General features: G+C 32.3%; 1 protein-coding gene and 1 non-coding gene across 2 annotated transcripts in view; both read left to right on the plus strand.

Annotated features, from left to right (window-relative positions):
- The window catches only part of LOC114331386 (juvenile hormone esterase), a 132,436-nt gene that overhangs the window by 6,287 nt on the left and 99,489 nt on the right, over positions 1–26,660 (plus strand). The window contains exon 2 of the mRNA XM_028280963.2: positions 10,592–10,735. Within this exon, the coding sequence (XP_028136764.2) occupies positions 10,592–10,735 (144 nt within the window). The remainder of the gene's footprint in view (positions 1–10,591; positions 10,736–26,660) is intronic.
- On the plus strand, positions 15,208–15,314 carry LOC126879307 (U6 spliceosomal RNA). The gene has a single exon (XR_007696045.1). It is a non-coding gene; the product is annotated as a U6 spliceosomal RNA (small nuclear RNA).

The raw sequence follows: 26,660 nt of genomic DNA on the forward strand, positions 1-26,660 counted from the left end.
TAGACAGTTAAATAGGCAAATAAATTTAATGAAAAATTCCTTTATGAAATGTACATTTATTTAAAAAGCCATTAAAAGATCTTTCACAGAACGTTTTCGCTCTAAGTAAAGCATCATCAGTGCTGTTACCTAAAACAAGTACATATAACCATGTTAGTGAAAACAAATGTTAAAATTGAAATGTTGACCAAGGTTAAAAAGCAAATTTTCATTCTAGTTTCAGGCATGGCATGCTGAACCACGAAAAATACATAGTTAAAAACCCTTTAATTATTAACAAAATTCCAAAAAAGTTATATTGACATAAAATATGGATACAATCCCTAAAAAAGTTGCCTTTGGCATTATATGACCCCTACAAGAGGCACAGGTTGCTTAATAGACAGTATGTCTTCACATTAAGGGCGGTAAGCTATTGAAACTGAAGTGAGTGTTCAGAGCATTTTCGATTGATGTCAGAATGCTCAATGTCAGATTGATGTCGGAAATGCTCCGAATACTCATTTCAGTTTTAGTTGCTTCTCACCGCCCTTAATATATGAAGACATACTGTCTATATTAGGTAAGCAACTCACGTGCCTTGTGGTGGTCATATAATGCCAAAGACCATATCCTTAAGGATTTTATCCATCAATTGGACTTTTCAACAAGTATGCTAATGTAACACATTTTGTTAATAATTAAAGGATTTTTAATTATACTAGGGCATACTAAGGGTCAGTGTCACTAAGTGTTAGTATACTAAGGTAGGTACGTTATCTGGAGGATCAAGGATTATCGGCACTAAATTGATGCAAACAGATTACTTGGGGGGTTTTTGGAGTCGCTGAACAGGATTACGCCATCAGAACTTACCCCTGGAGCACCTCGTGCCCAGTGTCACTGCTAAGGCAGGTCATCTTCTGGAGTTTCGAATGTTTTCGGCCTTGAATGCATGCAAGTAGATTCGAAGGCTATTTTCCGGGTCGCTGAATACGAATACGCCATCACAACCAACCCGACTCCCAGACCACCTGTACCCAATGTCACTGGTAACGCATGTTATTTTCTGGAGCTTTGGGCGGTTTTGGGCACTAGGTGCACCGGGTGGAGTATTCTTGTTCAGCGGCCCCAAAAAACCCCGAGTAATCTTTTTGCATCAATTTAGTGCCGAAAATCCTTGAAACATCAGATGACATGCCTTGTTAGTGCACTTCTGGATGTATTTTCTGCACTCTAAAATGCAAATATGCATTTCCACTCATTTTCTATAGTACACGTTTTTCCTGACATACTGAACACAATGCAAAAAGTTGGCAGTCTCTAGGTGTTGTATTTAAAAATCGATTTATTTTGTACTTTGCCCTGGTCTATAATCATAATTTACATAATGTACTTAAGTATGTTGAAATTAATAAAGATATTATTTGTATAAAAATAGTTGTGGTTTAGGTTAACTAGAATTTATCTGAACTGACCTGGTAAATATTTCGTGGGATTTTTACTGTAATTAAAATATTAAATATTTTTAGATTATTAATCGGTGTTAGTGCTGTTAGTCAACAAGTCAACCTGTATTAGACTTATGCCTAGATTATTGAAATCAGTAATTAAAACATCAGTAATCTAGTGTATGAAATACAACACAATAAAATAAGTTTATTATACTTGTTAAGAAGTATTATAGTATGAAGGAGTTTATTAATAGCTGTGATATTATATTAAAATTCATCATACTTACTTTAATGGGTTTAAGGGTTTAATAAAAACGTAAACAATAGTAATTGGGAACTAATGGTAGCGCTCTACTACACGAAAAATATAACCCATGAAACGAAGTACAGTAAAACCTCCGTTAACCGAAATAATAGGGGGGAGGACGTTTCGGATAACAAGAATTTCGGTTAAAAATAACATTGTTTTTTGTATTCTTCTTGTATCAAATTACAAAGTATTCTTGGTCAAAGTTGGTATTAAAAAATACTGAGGTGATTTCGTAATATGTTCTTGAATATGAATATACAGAACAAAGCAATACAATTTTGTTTAAAGTGTTTCTAAAAAAATCTTCTATTTTCTCTTGTATTTTCCTTTGACAACGATGTTTTGCAGCTATATTTTTATTATATAGACGTTTCAGTTAAACGATGTTTCCGTTAAAAAGGTTTCGGTTAACGGAAGTTGTACTGTATTTAAAAATAGAAAAAATACTGGCCGCTATTTTTTAACTGGAATATTTGGGAAAGTCAGTACAAAAGGCGTACCATATCGTGGGTATCAAAATTTTTACTACATCATATTTTTTATTAACATTTAAGCAAAAACGCAACTTTTTTCATTAATTTTCATATTGTTAAAAACTACGCATTGTAAATGAAAACGTTCAGCAGATTTGCTCTTTTAAAATGAGGTTCTCTAAATTGATTATAATTGATCTTAAATATTTATAAACAAAAAAGTTATTGCAAATTAAACTCGAAAGTAAGCATTTTTTCGATTATTTAGAATTATTAAAATAAGCAATAAAAATATTTAATAGTTATTTATGATATAAGTGTTAAAAGTACACGTTTAAGGCACGCGTGTGAAAGTTTGCAGAATGAGCGATAGCGAGTTCTGCAATTTACATGAGTGCCTTAAAAATGTACTTTTTAACACGCATATCATACAATATTTTTTCTACAAACGTAATTACAGGACACTATCTACAAAAACTTTTACTTGAACGTGACTGACATTCCATTTTTATATTTTTTTGACATTACATCAAAATTGTCTATAGGGTCAATAGGAACTGCAGTACCTTAAAAATATTTTATCGCCAACCGTCACTAAAGTCATTCATTATTGTACTCATTTGACGCCATTTGCGGCAGTAAAGTAACACTTTATTGTACTGGAAGAAGAATTTTACTTTACCTGCCGCGATTAATCAAATTAACCGAGATTCAATGTAAGTGGTCGATGGCAGTAATAGATTATTTATTTGAGTGAATTTAAAATTTATTTACTTTAATTATTGAAATTATTGTACACAATTTACGTTATTGTTAATTAAATTTATGCCAAAAAGTGAAATTCTGTAGTATTTTGCAGTTATATTCATATAAAATTAATCAAAATTTTACCGATTTAGTAATTATTCAATATTGATAACTATCTATCAATTAAAAATCGAAAGCGGCATGCAGAACTCATCTGTCATCACTGTCATATTTAAAAAAATTAAATTGAAAATTGTATTTATTGTAATAAAAGTGTTAAAACGAATATCAAATGATAGTACAGTAGTGCTGCTTTGGAAATGGAAGAAATTACATGAACGCCACCTGAAATACGCAAGAAATCGTTAGAGGCAGTTTCAGAGCTTCTCCCAGCAAAATCCATCGAAAAATACAATAGGCAATATGACATATTTGAAGCATGGCGTGAAAAAAATTGTATTACAAACAACGAACTGTCAATACTGATGGAATAGGCATGAAGAAAATTAATGCCGCCAACAAACAAGAGAGAGGTCCTAGAGAGACAGAGAATTTTTCAGGTAAAATTTGACAAGCCGTGTAATTCCAGGACTTACGTACACACACTCTTTTTTCATTAGAAGGATGTAATTAAGTAAGTGTTAAGTAAGTGTTAATGTTTTTTATGATTGGCGATAAAATTTTGTATGCACCACGTCAGTAAAGACTCTTTATCGAACTCATCTGTTATTCGCCTTGCTCGCTACGCTTGCTTGGCTCATAATATCAGACTCGTTCGATAAAGACTTACTTTACTGACTTGGTACATAAATAACTATTAAAGCACTAGTGCCTTTAAGTAGCATTTTTAACGCTCGTATGGAGTGCTAAAAATTGCATTTTTAACACGGTTGTAGAAAAAACATATTAAATATGTTTTAAATATTTTTATTGCTCGGATTGTGAAATTTTCACAAACTAACTTTTTATATGGATACTTATAAATTATGGTTAAGTACAAAAGATGGGTCGGATCGTTCGACTAGTTTTTAAACAATTCTTCTATTTGTTAGTCCCATTTAAAAAAAAAAAGGACACTTTCAAATGGTTGTACAGGTGCTTTGTCAATATTTCGAAGTTTTTTTGTTCTCATTCTTTTCATAAAGTCTCAAACTTACATGTTTAAAGAAAAGTATATTCATTTTTAATTGTTTAGCTAAAAAGCTACAGCTTAAAACTATAATATTACAGTAAAAAGTTCGCCCAAGGTTTACCACGGAAACCTCAACTAAAGAATAAATTGATTTAAAATAAAAAAGAAATTTTTTATTTGTTGAATAATTGTTCTAAATAAGCAGGTTTACACAAATTTTTAACAAATAAAATTATACATTTTGAAACTGCTTCACTTACGCTTTTGTCTCATACTTCTTTGTACACTACTCCAAAAAACTAACGGACCACTTTAAAAATTGGTCATTTTTGATGTCTCGAATTTCCTAAACCTGTTGTCTTGTTGATTTTTTAATATGTTATAGCATAGCTTTATTCTTTAACAATATCGCTGTGATCATATTGTTGCTAGACAGGTAAATTTTCATTGTATACCGGGTGTACCAATCAAACTGTGATTTTTTCTCAAAGTTTGCGTCACCATATGGAATATTCTAGCATTTTTATAAAATACCGAAATTAAAACCCAACTATTTTAGCCTCATGTTTTCTTAAGATTCTGATATTTGATTTATTCGCTTAGGTTGGATAATAAAAAAGTTAGGTACTTTAACAACTAGCCATGTTTTTCATCAATACAGGGTGTGCTCCAAACTTTAAGGGGTAATTCTGCATGGAAAAAATGACAGTTTTTTATTTAAGTATTTTCGGATGCAGAGTGGCTAATGCAACCAATGCTTGAGGCACTCTGCATCTGACAATGCTTAAATAAGGAATAACTGTAATGTAATAAAAGCGTTTTGCTAAAATTGTGGGTTGTGGGTTAGGCCACTGTTGCTCTGAGCGCCTCAATTACTATTTAGATAGCCTCTTTTTCTCATAAACAGATTTAAACCTGTACTTAACCAATGTCTACTGCTTCATCCTTTGCTTTAATTCCATTTGCATGTTTTTCAATTCACCATACCGTTAGCATACAATAAAAAGCAAGGAATGTCAAGAAAAAGCATGAAATGTTTCCTTGGAGTTTTCCTTTTATCTGATGTAACACTAATGTAAGTGCACATTGACTTAGTTCTGAGCCTTGACACAATTCGACCTTATTTCTCTACATATTTTCAGTTTCACCTGTCCTTATCGTAACACTAGCTTGTATTTCATCATTCACATTTTTTTAAGTTGTCATGTACTCGAATAACTTCTTATTTCTTTATAAATACAGAAAAATTTTCCAGGCACTACATCATACAACAATCATGTTTCCTCAAGAAAAGTAGCTCATAGCGTTTGTTTTTTACCAGTATGTGTGCATAGATATGTATTTGTCTCTAGTTTTAATTTATATATATTTTTTAAATATTGCCATGATCTTATTGATCTTATAGCATCTTTTTACAACCAGACCATGTTCTAACTCTGGTTTTTATAATATTTTTCATAATAAGCCATTTTCTAATTCTTATAACTGACTTCTATTCAGTTTCTACCATTCGAACTAATTCGAAAAAACCGTTCGACTAATCTCTTTGTATCAATTTAGCGCCCAAAACCCTCGAAACTCCAGAAGATTACGAGCCTCAGCAATGACCCTGGGCACCAGGTGCTACGGGGGGCGGCTCTGATGTCGTATTCGTGTTCAGCGATCCCAAAAAGATCCGAGTAATCTGTTTGCATCAATTGAGTGCCGAAAACCCCCTAAACTTCAGATGACGTGCCTTAGCAGTAGCCCTGAGCACCAGGTGCTTCAGGGGTCGGTTCTGATTGCGTATTCATGTTCGGTGACCCCAAAACCCCCTGAATAACAAAATCTGGCCGGTAGTATACTGATTTTGACATGTTAATCTACTTTTGTAGGCATGTCATGCACTTTAAAATGCAATGATGAGTTTCCACCCACTTTTCTATTGTAGACTTTTTTCCGGATGTCATCCTGAACACAATGCAAAAATTGCAAGTCTCTAGGTGATGTATTTAAAGATTGATTTATTCCGGTGTTTTTATTGCCCTAAATGCCATGTAATAATAATAGGGGTACAACAGAAAAATAATCTCTCTAAAATAGGTTAACTACAATTTGACAACAAAAATGTTTATCATAAATAATAATCGTCTATAATAAAATAGAAAATAAAGAACAGCCAATTATTTTTTTGAAAAAAAAAACAAAGTACTTTTCTTTTGGCAACTACGATTTTTACAATAACAATTTTCTTAAACACCGTTAACAATATCAATTGGCAATAATTTTTTTTACAAAGTTTGACCTTCACCAGATAATTTATACGCGATTGCCGAATTTGTAAGAAGCCAGGAAGCAAGTTTTTAATGGATTTAAATGTGATGTGAGACGTTTCAATGTTTCAAAATTGATGGTTAATTGAAGAGTCAAGGTGTTCGTCCGAAAAAATTTGTTACGTCAGAATTGGATACTGATCTGGTACCAGATATTACAGCATACAATGAAAGTTTAAGAATACTAATTTTATTGTAATTAGACATAAAGGGAAAACAGAAACAAATACTAAATACTAAATTCAAAATATAACTGCTTTTATAAGGGGATCATTGATTATAATAAAAATGGCTAATTTTTACATACAATTTACTCTTTTAGCTGATGCGGTAATTCATATTTTAATGAAGGTTTTACAATTCTTTTCTACAGAATTGAACGAAGAAGTTTTCATTTAAGACTTACTAAATTACATTTGACTCTTAATTTATTTAAATAATTATTAATAAAGCTTGAAAAATAAATTTTATAAATAAGCAGTATAAAATATAATATTTTGCAGGAAAATTTGCTTTCTATTACCAATATAAAGCAAAAAAATTTGGTTGAAAAATATTCAACAGTTTATGAGCTATTTAATTTTTATTTTTTTATTTAGCTAATGCCTCGACAACTAATGGCAATTTGCATGGTAGGTACGGTAATTTTGAACAGTTAGGTACCTTGTGTCATGTGTAGTGTGTGTGTTGAGTAAGTGTCTTGTTACTTTGCAAAGTCGACGTCATTGTCTTTGCAAAGAGATGCTAATTGTGTCCGAACGTCTGCGGTCCCTCCGGTGAGTACCGATCCCACAAGGACAGAAACTATATTCATTTATTAATTTATAATAAATGAAAAATTTCCGACCCTGCCTGGTGAGATTCGAACCCACAACCTTTCGGATTTTTTCGATCTAAAGGCAGCTATTTAATTTGTTTATTAAATGTTACTAGTTTTCCAAATGGCTTATTTCCCCATTCAAAATGGCGTTTGAAAACTTTTGTAATTTGTTTATAACTTGATTTTTTAATAACATGGGAATGAAAAATTTTGAAATACTGTTTCGATATTCGTGTTCCTGGCAATTCCGTGTACATACATTTATATTATACAGTGAGCACGTAAAGGTTGGAATAAATTCATTTTCACGAGAACGGACGACTTTGGAAAAAATCCCGAAACAGGTCAATTTTTATTTTTAAATTACAACTTTTTGGCATATATATTATACTAGTGACGTCACCCATCTGGGCGTGATGACGTCATCGATGATTTTTTTAAATGAGAATAGGGGTCGTATGGTAGCTCATTTGAAAGGTAATTCAATTCTCTATTTAGTAATTTAAACATTAACATAATTATTTATACAGGTTGTCCAAAAAAAAATTTGAATTAAATTTATTGACAAAAAGAAAAATGTATGTAATTTATTTAATTCACAATACATTTTACTGCTCTCAGAAAACAGAAAAAAATGTTTATTTGAGAAGTAATCATTGCTTTTCGCTTAAATTAAATGTTCAAACTGTCAAGAGTCAGGTGGGTGGCTGCATTAATATTGAATTTAAGCAAAAAACAATATTTATTTATCAAATAAACATTTTTCCTGTTTTCTGATAGCAGTAAAATGTATTTTGAATTGAATAAATTACACACATTCTTCTTTTTACGTCAATAAATTGAATTCAAAAACAATTTTTTTGGACACCCTGTATAAATAATTATGTTAATGTTTATATTACTGAATAGAGAATTATCTTTCACATGAGCTACTATACGACCCCCATTCTCGTTTAAAAAAATCATTGATGACGTCATCACGCCCAGATGGGTGACGTCACTAGTATGATGTACCTATGTGCCAAAAAGTCGTAAATTAAAAATAAAAATTGACATGTTTTGGGATTTATTTCCAAAATGGCCCATTCATGAAAAAATGAATTTATTCCAACCTTCACGTGCTCACTGTATAATCTTGTAGAAACAAAATTCTACAATCATAATATATTATTAGAAACAAATTATACAGGGTGTTTCATTGGTAAACGGAAATATTTTAATGGCGAATAGAGGTCACCGAGGCGGTTCTAGATGTACTACATTTTTTGCCCTACCGACTTGTATAACCGAGTTACAGGGTGTTTTGTCAACTTTGCTCATTTCTTTTCTAAGCCATAACTTTAGAACCACCCTGTATATTTTTTTATATTTGGTAGACATATGTCTCATTCTAAACACAAACGACCGACATAATAATCACTGGAAAAATCCAGGTCCGGATTAACAAAAAATTATAAAGTAATTGTGACCTTAAAACAACACCCTGTATATTAAAATTTTGAAAATCTGTTTGCATATTAGCACAAAAAACCAAGTTTATTGGTTCGCTTTAATTTTTCGGCCAGACAATTTTTTTACTTTAATTTTGAAATTAGATTGATTTTTTTAAGAACTCTGACATTAAAAAGTAGGTATTATTAACTTTCAATTATAAATTATTAAATTAATGAATAAACACTCATTTTAAAAATAATCAATAATTATTTACTACATTGGAACGACCCAATTACTAATGACAAGAAAAATCCAGGTCCGGATTAGCAAACTGATGATGACTGGTAAACCAGTCGAAAACTAGTTTTGTTGTGATTTTGATGTGACCCTTTTGAGGGATTTTAAATATACCTTTTATACAGGATTTTACTGTTTTTTGTATTATATGGTATACAGCCAACTACAGGAAAACTTTTTCCTTGTGAAAAAAATATAAAGTAATTTTGACCTCGAACCAACACCCTGTTTATTGAAATTTGAAAATTTGTCTGCGCATTTTAAAAGAGCATAAAAACTGTGATTAAAGGTTAATTTTAATTTATTTTTTGCGCGGATGATTTAATTACATCAATTCTGAAATTATATTGAAATTTTAAAGAACTCTGAGATTAAAAACCAGGTACATATTATTATCTAACTTTTAATAATTTAATGTTAATGGATCAATACTCATTTTAAAAATACTTAATATTTATTTACTACGCTGGCTTCATGGATTTTCTGGATTTGAAGCTGTATGCACATCATTCAAAATTAGAATTGCGAGAATTGGGATATTTTAATGATTTAGTAAAGAATTAAAAAAACAGCTATATCTAATAAAAAAAAATCGTTTAAACAATTCAACAATTTGACAGAAATTAAAAATATTTGAACTATAGCAGTTGCATAAAATGTCCGCCGTTTTGCTCGATGCATTTACTTGCTCGTTTTAAAAGATTTCGAATCGATTTTCTAATTACCTTAATTTTTTTGGCAACTTCTTGTCACCGTGACAGAAGTAATTAATATGCTTTCCAAATTGCCGTAATTAAATTATCTGCGCAAAAATTTGACATGCACCTTTTAACGCAGTGTTTATTCTCTTTTAAAATATGCCAACAAATTTTCAAAATTTCAATATACAGGGTGTTGTTTCAAGCTCACAATTACTTCATATTTTTTTTTGTTAATCCGGATCTGGATTTTTCTTGTGATTAGTATTTGGGTCGTTCCAATGTGGTAGATAAGTATTGATTATTTTTAAAATGAGTATCTATTCATTAACTTTAATAATTTATAACTAAAACTTAATAATACCAGCTTTTTAATGTCAGAGTTCTTAAAAAATTCAATATAATTTCAAAATTAAATTCATAAAATAGTCTGCCGAAAAATTGAAGCGAATCATTAAATTTGGTTTTTGTGCTCTTTTCAAATATGCAAACAGATTTTCAAAATTTTAATATACAAGGTGTTGTTTTAAGCTCAAAATTACTTTATAATTTTTTGTTAATCCGGACCTGGTCCGGATTTTTCTTATGGTTAGTATGTCGGTCGTTTGGGTTTTGAATGAGACATATATGTACCAAATATCAAAAAAAATATACAGGGCGGTTCCAAAGTTATGACGTAGGAAAGAAATGGGAAAAATCGACAAAACACCCTGTAACTCGGTTATAAAAGTCGGTAGGGCACAAAATGTAGTATATCTAGAACCGACTCGGTGACCTCTATTCACCATTAATGTATTTCCGTTTCGCAATGAAACACCCTGTATCAAAAAATGTTATTACTATTTGTTATATTTTAAGACATCCATTTTAGCGAAATATTTTAACTTTAAACGTTTTATATTCAGAGTTTTTTAATATTTTACTTTTTTTTGTAGCCACCAGTTCCAAATGATCCTTGGGAGGGACAACTGAACGCCACTGGTGTTCATGCCGAATGTCCTCAAAGAGATGTGTATAGAAGATCTCCCAAAATATCAGGAGAAGAAGACTGCCTGTACTTGAATGTGTATACGCCAAAGGTAATGATTGAATATATTAAACATATATTACCTTAATATTATAAGATATGACATAAAATCAATGTTATCCCTAGAACCACAAGGTGAAATTAGTGGAACGATTTTCACCGGCGACCCGAAAATATTTGTCAAAAAAAAACGACATTTCAATATTTTTCAAACTTATAACAAAAAAATTACTAAATGATTTGATGTCTAGTCAGAAATTCTATTGTTACATAACAATACGCCAAACTAATATACGGAGTGAGTCAAAATATAAAAGCACTTATATCAAATTTGATATACAGAGATGAGCGCACTAATAACCGGAAAAATGACGAAAAAGATGGAAAACATAATAAGTTGTGAGATAAAAAGGGATGCACCTAGTAGAGGTGTTAAATTTAGCGATAGTAAGTTAAAAATTGACATTATATTGATTGTTTCCCACCTTTAGGCGTATCAGACGAGTTTGAGAAATGCATTTTAGTTTACATACTCCTCTGATACGTCTAAAGGTGGGAAACAATCAATATAATGTCAATGTATATGTTACTAAAGCTAATTTTAACACCTCTACTACTTTTATTTTTTTTTTATCTCACAATTTAATATATGTTTTCCATCTTTTACGCTATTTTGCCGGTTATTAGCGCGCTCATCACTGTATACTTTTTGGGATGCCAAAGATAATTAAAAACCAAGTTAATTGGTTTATCTTTATATTATTTATAATCTTTACGAATACTTAAATTGATATTTAAGGAAAAGTTTAAATTGTAATTTTGCAGATATATTTTTTGCATAGTAAACACAAATATGGCGGCTTTTTCTATCCTCAGGAGGGGTCAAAAATCAGAAATGTGTTGCAAATACGACTAAATATATTAACTTTCATAAAATAACGCATCACTAGTTACGAGTCATGTTAAGGTACGTATCCATTATGTTGGTGCTCCGTGCTCCGTGTGGATACGGCATGCGCTCCTCTACATGTAAACCGCCACCGATTGGATCGCCGAGGGTCGAGATCGCCCTGAGCGGCGCTCACCCTCGGCGATCCAATCGATTGAATCGGTGGCGGTTTATATTGTATAGAGGAGCGCATGCCGTATCCACACGGAGCACGGAGCACCAACATATTGGATACGTACCTTTAAATACTGAAAGTCTGAAAATAGATGGGCGGACAACATATAGGTTCATCAAAATCACGCATATACAGGTTCATCAAAATCACGCATATGTAAAACAATATGCCGTGAGGTCATCGGCGAACCTACCATGTGGTTCTAGGGTTAAGAAAACAAAGCATTTTTTGAATTTAACATTTTTTTAATAACTGGTCCTATCTGGACCCTGAACCTCCGGTCGCTTAGGTACAAGGAGATGAGTTTGGTCATGGCCTCGCTGTATCTATAATCTACCATTTTGTATGTCAGTCATTTATGCCACACTGTCGAAGCGAAGCCTTTGCTTACATCCAGGAAGGCTGCTCCTGTATATTGTTTGTCGTTGAATCCAGCTGATATGTACAGTGGAACCCCGATAAGTCTTCCCCCGATAACCCGTACATCCGGCTAACCCGGGCCGATTTTTATCAGACAAACATTTCAACAATAAAAATATATGTAATATAATATTTGAGGGATAATGGGTATTTGTGTAATTTGAACTACATATACGATAGTAAAAATGACTCATGGCACACGACTTATCGAAAACAACAGGCACCTGTAGTATCCTTTATTTATTTCAAACTGTCTTAGCATTGTTTAAAAAAGACTAAAAGACTATTAAAAATTCTTTTTTAAACAATGGTCTAGTCTTCACTGTTATTAAATAACATAACATCGTTGCGATTGAGACCGTATTATGTGTAGTACAGTCGTATTGTTCGCTTCCGTTCTGCAATAGTGCTTCAGATTTTTGCGTGTTTTTTTTTTGTTTACGTAATGGCAACAAAACGTAAAAATGTTGTAGTGACAATTGAAAAGAAACTAGAAGCATTAGGTAGAATTGATAAAGGCGAATCTTTAAAAAACAATTGCAGCATCATATGGTGTCGGCACATCTACAGTATCGGATTGGAAGTAAAATAGAACTAAAATCCAAGAATTTTGTTTCAAAATGATAACAAAAGACAGTTTGGACAATCGGTGCAAAGATAATAAAGCTAAAAATGAGACTCTCGACGACGCTTTGTATGTGTGGTTTTGTGCGGAACGCAAAACGTGGTTTACCAGTGTCTGGACCAATTATTCAAGAATTAGCACTCAAGCTGAATAAAATGTTTGAAAATCTGATTGTGAACCAAATTTCACTGCGAGTCAAGGTTGGCTGGATAGATGGTTGGTCAGATAGTTGGTCATGGAATACACCAACTATCTGTAAGTATACCGTATTTTATTAATTTTTACATTTTCTCCGGCTAACCCGGATTTTCGATAACCCGGATCGGCCGCGGTCCCGATTAATCCGAGTTAACGAGGTTCCACTGTACTATGTACTTCTGACAACTCGTAGTTCGATTCTTTTTATTTCAAATGTGGAATTTCATCTTAAAAAAAATTTAATGCAAAATGGCGAATGGGCTATATTTTAGAATCGTTAAATCTTTTACTATCTCAAGAATATTCAATTCACGTATGACTAAAATGACTTTGTGTTTTTGGATGATGTTTTTTGTGTGTTCCGGGACAACTTTAAACGAACGAACGAAGTCCAAATAACACCTATGAAGTCAAAGACAAATTATTGGTGTACTTCTACACAACAAAATACAATAATGCTATAAGAACGTGAAATTCATATTTACTTACTTTACTTTACTTAATCAGTAGACCCAATGGATTTTAAAATGGATTGCCAAAGATACTCTACTACTGATAGAAGAAAGAAAAAAAATCAAAGAAGAGATTCTACAAAAGGAAGGATCGGAAGAAGAGAGGGCACTTGAAAGGAAATACAAGGCAAAAACGCAGAAGTAAAAAGACAAGCCAGAAAAGATAAAAGAAACTATATAAATGAGATTCTAAATATATCAGAAGAAGCAGCGAAAGAAAACGACTTACGAAAACAATATACAATCATACGAAACTTAACAGGAAAAGCACAACGAAATATACGAGAAGTAAAGGATAAACAAGGAAATAGAATAAAAAATGAGAAAGAAATAATACAAAGATGGAAGGAATACTTCGAAGAGATATATGCTAAGCATGAAATAACTCAAATCATAGAAGATGAAGTAGAAGCACCAGAGCTAGAAGTGAATACTGGAGAAATTACAAGGGATGAAATTGGAAACACCCTAAAACTACTAAAAAATGGCAAAGCCGCAGGAATCGACAATATACCCATTGACATAATAAAAGCAGACACCGAGCAGTCAGTAGAGATGCTACATACACTTTTGAATAAAATATGGACGGACGAAGAATTGCCAAAGGAGTGGAAAGAGGGATTGACTATAAAAATACTCAAAAAAGGAGACCTGAGCAAATGCAACAATTGGCGTGCAATAACATTACTAAGTGCCACATCCAAAGTGCTGACCAAAATCATATTGGAAAGATTGAAGCCGGAACTAGATAAAAAACTGAGAAACAACCAAGCAGGCTTCAGTTCCAACAATTCCACTATTGATCACATCTGCACCCTTAGAATTATCTTAGAACAAACAAATGAATGGAATAAAGATATAGATGTGAGTTTTATCGACTTCGAAAAGGCCTTTGACCGTGTAAATAGGGCACAGATGTGGAAAATCCTTAGATTATATGGGATACCACTAAAAATCATAAACTTTATTAAACTCTTCTACGAAGGATACAAAGCCAAACTAGAACATTCAGGTGAAGTAATAGAAGAAATATCCATAGAAACTGGAGTCAAACAGGGTTGTGTACTATCCCCTACCCTATTCCTTATTATGATAGATTGGGTAATGAGAAAAGTAATCGACGATCGAACGACGGTGGAACCTTTTCAAACAGTTAGAAGATCTAGAATTTGCAGATGACATCTGCCTGATAACTTAACACCGAAATCATATGCAAGTAAAAATTGACAAATTGGCACAGTACTCCGACACGATCGGACTTCGAATAAACACACAAAAAACTAAACTTCTAAAAAATAATAACCATCCAAATAATAAAATAATGATAAACGGTAAAGAAGTAGAAGAGGTAGACAAGTTCACATATCTGGGATCGATCATGGAAAGGAGCGGGGGGTGCAAAAAGGATATACAGACGAGAATAACAAAGGCGCAACACGCATTCAACGCTTTAAATAGAATTTGGCAAACAAACGAAATATCAGAAACAACAAAAATTAAAATCTTTAATAGTTGCATTAAAAGTATACTGCTCTATGGAGCAGAAACATGGAAACAGGACGAAAATACAACTAAAAAACTACAAACATTTGTAAACAAATCTCTAAGAAAAATCCTGAAAATATACTGGCCAAACAAAATAACTGTACTCGCTTCGGCGGTACATATACTAAAATTGGAACGATACAGAGAAGATTAGCATGGCCCCTGCGCAAGGATGACACGCAAAATCGTGAAGCGTTCCACATTTTTTCATATGCAATCATTTATACGCTTCCGGATATATAATTTAGATTTGTAACAGTCAAGTTTCAGTTCGTAATATACCATAATTAATAACTTATAATAAGATTATATTAATATGCAAAAATCTGTGGCAAATGGACTAGTTTCCATGCCAAACATCACCATCATCATCATCATCATCAAACAAAATAACTAATACAGAACTATGGGAAAGGACAAAGCAAACTAACATATCTACTACAGTCAAGGAAAAAAAATGGAAATGGATCGGCCACACTTTGAGGAAAGACCAAAGCAGCATAGCAAGACAAGCACTTGAATACCAACCAGAGGGGAAAAGAAAGAGAGGCAGACTAGACAACAGCTGGAAAAGAACAACAACGAGAGAACTCGAAAAAATTGGACTAAGATGGGGCGAAGTCAAAAAGAGAGCAAAAGATAGAAGAGAGTGGAGGGAATTAGTTCACAATTTATCCAGAGGATAAAAACAAAAGAAGATGCGCTGTCCCGGCCAGACAGCAATCTTACACTTTTGGCCAAGAAACGCATAAGCGCCCAATACTCCACAGGGAGGGATGTAACGAGAGAGAGAGAGAGAGAGAGAGAATCAGTAGACCCATTTGTACCTTTCGGTGTTGGACCGTTTATAATACAATAGGGAACTTGCATAAAATTTTAAATTCGAGAAAAATGTTATAAATCACAACAGAACATAATTTAAAGCATGTATCAAAGATAAAAAAGTTTTGTTTGGCTTTCGTTTGGCCCCTAAAGACGATTAAAAATTCAAATTATACCAGCCAGGTCAAAACGCGTCGTGACGTCATTCGTTTATATGTTTACATTCTTCCAACAAAGTAAACAGAATTTTAAATTAGGCGTTATAAACGTCAGTAGAAAATACAGTTATGTGACGTTACAAGTGTTTTTGATCGTTTGAACTATTCATAGAAAACTTGTACTTTTAGAAAATGGTTTAATTTTCCGTAGTAAACCTTCTTTCCTTTCCTTCAATACCTATATCAAACTCCAATGTCAACAAACTGGTATATATTATTACAATGACATACGATAAATGTTAATAGAATATAAATATTTTTTCTTTATTCCGCGACGAGGTATACCCAAGTAGGTGGAGGCCAATAAACTAAAGAAGAAGAAGAAGAATATACCTAATTATAACCATAAAGGAACCATATAGTTAAACTGTGTGCCGTCACGGGTCGTTTCAACTATTTTAAAATACAGAAGACTTTAAATTTGTACTTCTAAGTTATTATGAGTTTTTGAAGCGTAAAATTTTGGAAATCTCATTTTTATACAAAACTGAACATTATTATGTAATAAAAAAATGTGCAAGTTCCCTATTCATTAAATTACTGTTCTGTTACTCTTCTGTTCTTCCCTATTGGTTTGGCGTCCCACACTCTTTTTACTTGTCTATTATTGTCCGTCCGGGTTAGATGTCCGAACCATGCCAATTTTTTCTCCTTGATTGAGTCGAGTATCGGTTTGATTTTGAGCCTTTCTCTTATTTCTTCATTTCTCATTCTATCAGTTCTTTTACTCCGATCGTTCTTCTGAAGTATTTCATATCTGCTGCCTGAATTCTGCTCTGCTGTCATATTTTAATATCCAATTTTCTGCTCCATATGTCACAGTAGGTCTATATATTGTTTTGTATATTGTCATCTTGGTCTTTGTTGATATTTCTTTGTTATTAAGGAATCCTCTATTTAGTGCTTGGAATAGTTTTTCTGTGTTTTCCATTATGTTGTTAAGATCGTCCTCGATATCTCCTTTGTTGTTGAATACTGTTCCTAAGTATTTGTATGAATTTGTCTGTATTATTATTTGTTGGTCTATCCTTACTTCTATTTGATCTTCCGTCCCTTGTTTCCTTGATATTTTCATTATCTGAGTCTTCGCTTTGTTTACGTTTAAGTTGTATTTGCTTGCTTCTAGGTTAGATTCAATTAACACTATGTCGTCTGCAAATATACACATCTCAGCGTTTATCATTTGCATTCTGTTCCAACCGATGCAGTATTTCTTGAAAGTTTTCTTACATTCTTTCATTATCTCATCTATTACATTTATGAATAGCTCTGGGCTGAGACTTCCCCTTGTCTTACTCATTGAGTTGTTTCAAATGGTTATGACTATATATTTAACATTCTTACTGTATTTATTGTTTTCATGTATATACAGTGGAACCCGCTTATTAGAATCCCTGTTATAGGAATATCCCGTTTTAAGGAATAGAAATTTGAGGTACCGAAACGTTTCCACTAGCCACCGATAATCGGTTATTAGAATATCCCGGTTATAGGAATATTTTGCTTGACACGAAGGCTATTCCAATAAGCGGGTTCGACTGTACTTTTTGTTGCTTCTATCAGTTCTTGTTTCTAATTTAGGCTTTCCCATATGTCTTTTCTTTTGACTGAGTCGCATGCTTTTTCCATGTCTAAAAAGCTCAGATATATTTTTTATTTTTCTTTAAGGATTTTTCTATTACTTGTTGCATGGTGAATATATGGTCTTGTCTGTTGTATCCTTTCCTGAATCCACTTTGTACGCCCTCTAATTTGTGTCATATTTTTGAATTGTTTTAAAAATTATTTATTGTTAGTGGCACTATTTACAAGGCCCTCATGCTCATGAAGCGATGATAAAACTCACAAGATTGTGAAAATGAGAACAAAATAAAATAACGAAAAATAATTTTTGATGTGAATGTGTACGGTACCGTACTACGGTGCAATAGGAATAAATATGCTATAGAAATAATAGATGAGTACGCTAATAACCGACAAAATAACGCGAAAGATGGAAAACATAATAAGCTGGGAAATCAAAAGAGATGAAACTAGTAGAGGTGGGAAACTATCAATATAAGGCTATAAATTTACATTCCTACTTACGATAGTTTCCACCTTTAGACGTTAGCTTAAGAACTATGGGCCATTCCACGAACATACGCCTGTTTTGGATTACTTCGACAATGAATATTTTACTCTGCAACAAAAGAAGTACGAAAGTAAATGGCGCTAATAATTATTCCAATAAACAACAATGTAATTTGCAATTTACTTTCGCTCTTCTTATTTTGCACAGTAAAATATTCGTTGTCAAAATAATCCAAAACAGGCGTATGTTTGTGGAATAGGGTATAATTGACTTCAGGCATAACATTTATACGTTTGACGTTAACATGACATTACCATTTTTTTTTAATTCATAAAATTGTCGGAGCTGTTATAACGAATAGAATGAGCGAACTTGGAAACAAAAGGGTCCATAAATAAATCAAAAACAAAGATTATGATTAATGAGTTAATAATTTTACTTTAATTTTTAAAATATTTTTTATTTAAAAATTAATGAAATGAAACTAAAGTCCTTTTTTATCATGAGCATTTTTCAGTGCGTCACAAATGATAGAAAACAAGGTAAGTCCGTGATAATACACATTTATAACATTTATTCTAACATGACATTTTAGTTAAATCTGACAGTTGTCACACTTTTTTTTTGCAATTTGGCATAAAAACAAATCAATTGTGTTTATTGCATTTATAAAATGGTATTTTGTTTGATTTGTATAGTCTTATAAATTGTACAGATTATATTCGTAGATATATTATATAATTCGTAAATAATTTTTTTAGATTATAGCACCATCTACCGACAACTAGAATAAATGTCATAAATGTCTCTAATCACAGACGTGTCTTTTTTTCTGTCACATACAATTTAATGCGTTAGAAATAAATCGAAAAACTGTGACGCACTGAAAGAAGCTCATGAGAAAAATAATACTAAAGTCCTTTTCATGAGCATTTTTCAGTGCGTCACAAATGATAGAAAAAAAGGTAAATCCGTGATAATACACATTTATAACATTTATTCTAACATGACATTTTAGTTAAATCTGACAGTTGTCACATTTTATTTGCAATTTGGCATAAAAACAAATCAATTGTGTTTATTGCATTTATAAAATGGTATTTTGTTTGATTTGTATAGTCTTATAAATTGTACAGATTATATTCGTAGATATATTATATAATTCGTAAATAATTTTTTTAAATTATAGCGCCATCTACCGACAACTAGAATAAATGTTATAAATGTCTCTAATCACAGACGTGCCTTTTTTCTGTCACATACAATTTAATGCGTTAGAAAGAAATCGAAAAACTGTGACGCACTGAAATATGCTCATGAGAAAAAGAATACTACGGTAGCTACTTGAGGACACTTTGACCCCTTCATGCGCCAATGTGGCCGCCGCTTGTGACGTCACAATCCAGTCGTTTCGGCTGACACAACGTCAAAATATGATAGAGTAGTAGATGAATATTTTTTGCCTGAGGGAATGGAAAAACTGTGTCTGTTAACAAAATATAGGCCTGGATCCCGCTTACCAAAAAAAGTTGATTAATAGCAAGCTGCAAATTTGTTAATAGCTTAACGGTGTCTAGCAGTCCCGGATTAGGAATCTTGAGGCCCCTAGACAACCCATGCTAGGAGGCTCCTTAGGAAACTTTTGTCTTTTGCCTCCAAAACCTCGGAAAACCCCTCCATCTCCGTGCAGTATTCCTTTAATTATGTTAGTTGACATTTTGTAGACTTAATCTTAAATTTTTGTTTCATTTTGTGAAACGTGTTGCTTGAAGAAATAATACAAAGAAATAGTCAAGAAACTGTTAATTTATATGTATAATTTTGCTTAAATAACAAAAGTTATTCCAAGATATTTTAAATTTTAAAGTACAATAATTTTTCTACTAATGAAAGAAAGAAGGTCGTAGAAAAGTATAGTTTTCTACTCACATGTAATGGCTATTAGTCACTCTGAAGAATAACGACACGAGCCAAAGGCTCGTGTCGCAAACTTCATCATCGTGAGGAATACCCATCATTACATATGCTCGTTGAATAATAGCTATTTGTATAACAAGGGAGGAAAGTGCTACTTTTCCTCCCGAGAATGAAGTTTACTGCCCGACGCGTAGCGGAGGGCAGTAATCATTCAAGGGAGGAAAAGGCACTTTACTCCCATGTTATACATATGGTTTTTCCACCTTCCTCAAATTAATAACAAGTTATTTTTCATTTTTACTTAATTTATTTATGTAACTAACCAACAAAATTTATTAGAACTAAAACTAACAAGTAAGTACAATATAACTGTCAAGTGTCAAATATAAGTCAAATTATTAATGTAAACATTGTTAAATCAGAATAACAATTTACTGTTTTTTACCATTCTGCAAAATACAGAGTGTTTTTAAATAAACGTTAAAATGTATAGATACTTACGTAATAGAAAATAGATATTGTACAGGGCGTCAATAAGTTATATTTCATGAATGAAATACCATGACGTCACTTTTACTTTTCCTCCCTACGGAGGAAATATATTTTCCTCCCTAGGGAGGAAAAGTACAACTTTGCTCCCTACAATCAGGTCCGGAAAAGTATACTTTCGGTAGAGGTAGGTGGAAATATAATATTACATATTACTTATGTACTAATAAATGCTAGTCTTTTTTGTGCTATTGTTGAACGGTGATCGTTTTTATTAATTTTCATTTTTGAAAATGACTGTTGGCCATTTTTGTAATCATCAGCGTAAGATAAATTTTAAAAGCTACTGACAAATTTTGAAACTTCGATTCGCATTTGTTCTCATAAATAACCCAAAAAGACTATGAAGCAAGATTAAATTGTTTTCGCTACAAGTCCTGAAGATGGACTATAAAATATTTGAACCACAGTAGTTCATTTTAAATTTCAGGTTCAATCATCAGTATAATTTTCATGTAGTTTTGAAGCACACTCCTTTATTTGAGTATCACTCAGTTTTGGAAAAACACACAAAACACCAAGTACTGAGTTCACTGACTCAGCTGACTCAGCTCAATAATTAGCTTATCCAAAATTGGTAGATTCGTTTCAACCTTTATCTTTTGTCCACCGTGTATAAATTCATTGGAATTAGCATAATCAAAATGTAGTTTTCTTGCTCGCGTTTGTTTACTCCCGTCGGAATATTCAGAGCATTCTAGATCGCAGGCCTTCTGCTCGTAGTAAGCAAAATTATCTCTTTGGGATTTTAAGAACTCCAAAAGTGAATTTAGATTTAGAAGCTAATAGTCCAGGGCGCATCTGTTTTGAGATGGATATTGAGAGGTGACTCAAATTTTTTTGCAGAAATTGCTTGAAAATAAATCAAATAATAATATTTGAGTTATGCTCTCTCTCAAAAAGGTCCGGAACATTGTTTAAATAATCAAAATGGCAAAAAATGAACGAAAAATTCGATTTTATTCTCCGTTTTTTGATTATAACTTTAAAAGTGTTCATTTCCGAGAAAAGTTGTACTAACATAAAAGTTGCGTAATTAAATTTTCTACAATATAGAAATGGTTAAAAATTTAAAAAATAGTCACCCTAGTTGCAAAATAGCAATAATTGCGAAAAAAATATACAAAATCAAGTATTGGCATTTTACGTGTTTCAACCATTTATGCTACACTTAGGACCTTCATATTTCACTCAGAAAAACTTTATAATACAGTAAAACAATACTGTAAATTTCATTAAGATCTGTTCAATAGATTTTGCAAAATAAATTTCGCAATCCAGCTTTCGCAAAAAAAATTCATTTTTTCAAAATGTTACACGACCGAAAATAAAGCAGATAGCAAGTTGAAATTTTTTTTGCTTATAAAAGTGTACTGTACCTTTCATTTGCAGTTTGCAAAATTAAAATCGATTAATTACCACAGCGTCAGGAATTTTTTTAAATAAACATTAATTTTTGGTGCTACGCGCTGGACAGCGGTGTTCGATTCACACAAGTTGATTTCCACCAAAATTTTTTTTAACCTTTATCTAATATATTATTTTCTTACTCCATATTTTGTTGTATTTTAATATTTTAATTCCACAAAGGTCAAACTAATTTTATTATTGTTTGTGAAATATTGTTTAAACAATTGCATATATTTAAAAATAATAAACTTTTATTCTCTAAGTTAAAATATATGAACAAAGAAAGTTTTTGCTAATAAAAGTGTTATTTCAAAGGATAGAGTATGTGTTTTTATTTTGCAATAAACAAATTTATTTATTTACATCGAAATGTAATAAAAATTAAAATGTATCAATCATTATCAAAAGGTCATTGGAATGACCAATCAGAGCAAACTATCCGCTGTCCTGCGCGCAGCACCAATAATTAATGTTTATTTAAAAAAATTCCTGACGCCGTGGTGTTAATCGATTTTAATTCTGCAAAATTGCAAATGAAAGGTACAGTAAATTTCTATAAGCAAAAGAAAATTCAACTTGATATCTGCTTTATTTTCAGTTCTGTAACATTTTGAAAAAATGAATTTTTTTGCGAAAGCTGGATTGCGAAATTTATTTTGCAAAATCTATTAAATCGATCTTAATGAAATTTACCGTATTATTTTGCTGTATCATAAAGTTTTTCTGGGTGAAATATGAAGGTCCTAAGTGTAGCATAAATGGTTTAAAAACGTAAAATGCGAATACTTGTTTTTGTATGGTTTTTTCGCAATCATTGCTATTTTGTAACAACGGTTACAAATAAATAAATTTTAAAAAAATAATTTTTTTAAATTTTTAACCAATTGTATGTTGTAGGAAATTTATATACGCAACTTTTATGTCAGTACAACTTTTCTCGGAAATGAATACTTTTAAAGTTATAATGAAAAAACGAAGAAAAAAATCGAATTTTTCCTTAATTTTTTGACATTTTGATTATTTAAACAATGTTCTGGACCTTTTTGAGAGGGAGGATAACTCAAATATTATTATTTGATTTATTTTCAAGCAATTTCTGCAAAAAAAATTGAGTCACCTCTCAACGTCCAAATGTACTAATATTTTTACAGATGCGCCCTGGTCTATAAACTACAGTTTCAAGTGCAATCTTTTTTTATCTGTAATGATTTACTGACAGCGTTGATAAGTTCTAAAATTGTTGCCAAAACCCATTCATTGTAAATGTTTATGCATTTCTTTCAACAAACACGTCTTATGAACTGTTAGGCAGACCGCACATCAAAGAAACATGAAACGTAAATTACGTTTCATGGAAATAAACCACAGCTAAACAAATATAATGTCCGGCCATTTATGAAACTCTCCGAAAATAAAAATGTGTCATGAGCATGAATCACACTCGTTTCATTGGTAGGCGGACTTTGAGATTTGTTTAGCAGTGTTTTCTTTTCATGAAACATGTTTTTCGTTTCATGTTTCATGTTTTTCGTTTCATGTTTCTTTGGTGTGCGGCTTGGCTTACAGCTTTCTAATTAGGGTCTTCAGCAAGAGTATGAGAGCAGATTTGAACGCGTTGTAACCTTTGGACAAAGCTCTTGTTGCATCAGACCTTGTAGCATATCTAGTGCTGATTGGTGTTTTAAGGACAAGGTTTAGATCGTGGCGAATGGGATCGCTTAGTTGAGGTTCATTTAAGAATTTGATTGTAACTTCCCAACGGTGGGTAGAGGCTGAAAAAAAGTTGTACAACGGGCTGAACAAATCCAAAACACGGTATTGCTCCAACGGATCCAACGGAACTTTTAGCAGCCCTTACTCTAACTAAAGCGAGTGTGCGGCACAAGAAATGTAAATTGCAAGAGTTTGTTAATCTTGGATAAATGAGCCTAAAAACCATTGTATTTGCCCGACATGTGTCGAAAAGCATAGGTAATGAAGGAGAGGGTAGCGAGGGGTGCTGACTCATTTGTTGCTCTTGCTCTTACTACTTCAGAACGGCATTAATTAACGACTTGTTCTCACAACATAGGCTTTCTATGTGAATAAAAAAGTGCATTGTAATGTAGTTTTATACGTCCACCACCACTTTTATTTATGGTATTTATAATTTTTATTTAAATCTACTTATTATTTTCTCGTTTTGGGCCCTGCGAGGCCCCTTTTGGAGCCGGGGCCCCTAGGCAACTACCTACTTTGCCTAATGGTTAATCCGGCACTGGCTGTCTAGTCGGACAAACTAAATGTATGGGAATACTGGAACAGGGGAAGTTTTAATTGTTGAACGTGATTTTAATTGTGGAACGTGTCATCTTGACAAGTTTATGATTGTGAAAACTAGCTGGTTGTTTTTAAGTTTATTCAATAGCAAACTTTATATAATATGTATATGAAAAAATGTTTGTCCGACAAATACGTTGGGCATTTTAATAAATCCGACAGGTAGAACATGTCAAATGACAGGAATTATATTGGTGGTAAAAAGCAGTCTGATTTTTGCATGAGCGTTTAATGAAAGGGTAACAAATAAATTGAAAGATCTGTCCGACAAAATACATGGGAGGTTTTCGTAGTCTGACGTTCGAAATCTGTAACCTGTTTCACAATTAAAACTTTCCCTGTTCCAGTGTTCCCGTATATCACAGTTTGTTCGAATAGGCACCGTTAAGCTATTAAAAAATTTTCAGCTTGCTATTAATAATTTTTTTGGTAGAGTAGGCGGGATCCAGGATTAACTGATAAAATTAAACTTCTAGACAAAACTTCTATATTTTCTATTATCCAATATCTCCTAAATCACATATCTTTGATTGACGAGATAAAACTGATGGAGTTTCGTAATATACAGAAACCATCAATCAATAAACTTTAAAATAATCTTGAAACGAGTTAACTGTATAAAATGCACTTGCAACATTCTCATGATTGCAAAAACTACGTAACTTGGAAACACCATTAACCAAGATACAAAGATAAATAAATATATCGAATACTGGACATAAAGAATGGTAATTTTATGATAGTATCGAAGAAAACACTAAGAGCTTTCAATATTTTTAATAATATCCCTAATAAATTGCACAGATTGCATAGCTTGTTGTTTATCAACATAGTTGTATTACTCGTAATTTATAGACTTTTAATGTAGTTATGGTAAATATGTGAAACATCTTTATTAAATATCTTTAATTACATAGCTAATGAATTACTGATCAAAAACGGCACGTGGCACTTGGAGAGTGCCGACAGAAGTGAATACTTCATATAGTGCCTTAGTGCTATATGTGGGTTAATGAAGTTTTATATGTGCTTATTACTGAATTGTTAATATTTTATTATAATAACACCACACATTTAAGTTCTTTTTCCTTTAAAAATTCGGTTTAATGATTTTAATAATGTTCAAAATTTGTTAAAAATAATATTATTTACTTATCCTCTTAGTTCCTACTGAAACATAGGGCATCTCCTATCTCTTTCCATTTTTGCCTATCTTGTGTTTTTTCTCTGACTTCTTTCCAGGTTAGGCCGACGTTTTCTGCTTCTTTATTAATTGTTTTCTTTCATGTATTTATCTCCTGTTTGCGTTTTCCTGGAGATTGGAGTTCCAATTCTGGTTTTGGTGTGTCTGTTTCCTGTTTCCACAGAGTATGGCCCAACCATTTCCATCTTCTCTTTCTTATTTCTTTATGTATTGGTTCTTGTTTAGTTTTTTCCATAAGTTTAAGTTTGTGATCTGCTTGGGCCAAAATATTATTAGAATTTTCCTTAAGCATTTATTGATGAAGGATTGAATATTTCGTTGTGTTTTGTTATTCTCCAAGTTTGTAATCCGTATAATAGTACCTACTGCCTTTACATTACTATTGAAGATCTTCACTTTAATGTCCAGTTATATCTCGTTAGATTTCAATATATTATTTAACATATAGTATGCTCTCTGTGCTTTGCCAATTCGTGTTTGAATATACCTCTGCTCCTCCTGTCGTGTTCAGTATGCTTCCTAGATAACTAAATCTTTCTACTGATTTCCAAGCCCAACTCTCGGTTTTCTATTTGTATGGCCATTTCTCTGGGTGTGTTAATCTTCATTAATTTGGTTTTATTCATGTTTATCTCCATACCCACTTTTTTACCTTCTTTGACTAATTTTTTCACTTTTTTTCTGCGTGCTCTGTTTCTTTGCTGACAGTAGACATACATCATCTGCGTATTCAAGATCTTCTATTTATGTAAAGATATTCCAGTGTATTTCAGTTATACCGTTGATGTTTTTTCTCGTGAGCTAGTCCATGCTAATAATAAACAGAGTGGGAGACAGTATACAACCTTGCTTTACACCGCTGTTAATGTCGAATGGTTCTGTTAAATTTCCGTCGTATAATACTTTTGCTGTGGTGTTTTCATAAAACAGCTTTATCATTCTTAAGAATTTGTCCGGTATCCCATAACTTTCTACTATTTTCCACAAGTTTTTCTCCGTGTAGGCTTAGGGGTCGCCAACTTCTTGAAAATTTCAAGATC

The sequence above is a fragment of the Diabrotica virgifera genome, chromosome 1, assembly GCF_917563875.1.
Source record: "Diabrotica virgifera virgifera chromosome 1, PGI_DIABVI_V3a".
Lineage (NCBI taxonomy): Eukaryota > Metazoa > Arthropoda > Insecta > Coleoptera > Chrysomelidae > Diabrotica > Diabrotica virgifera.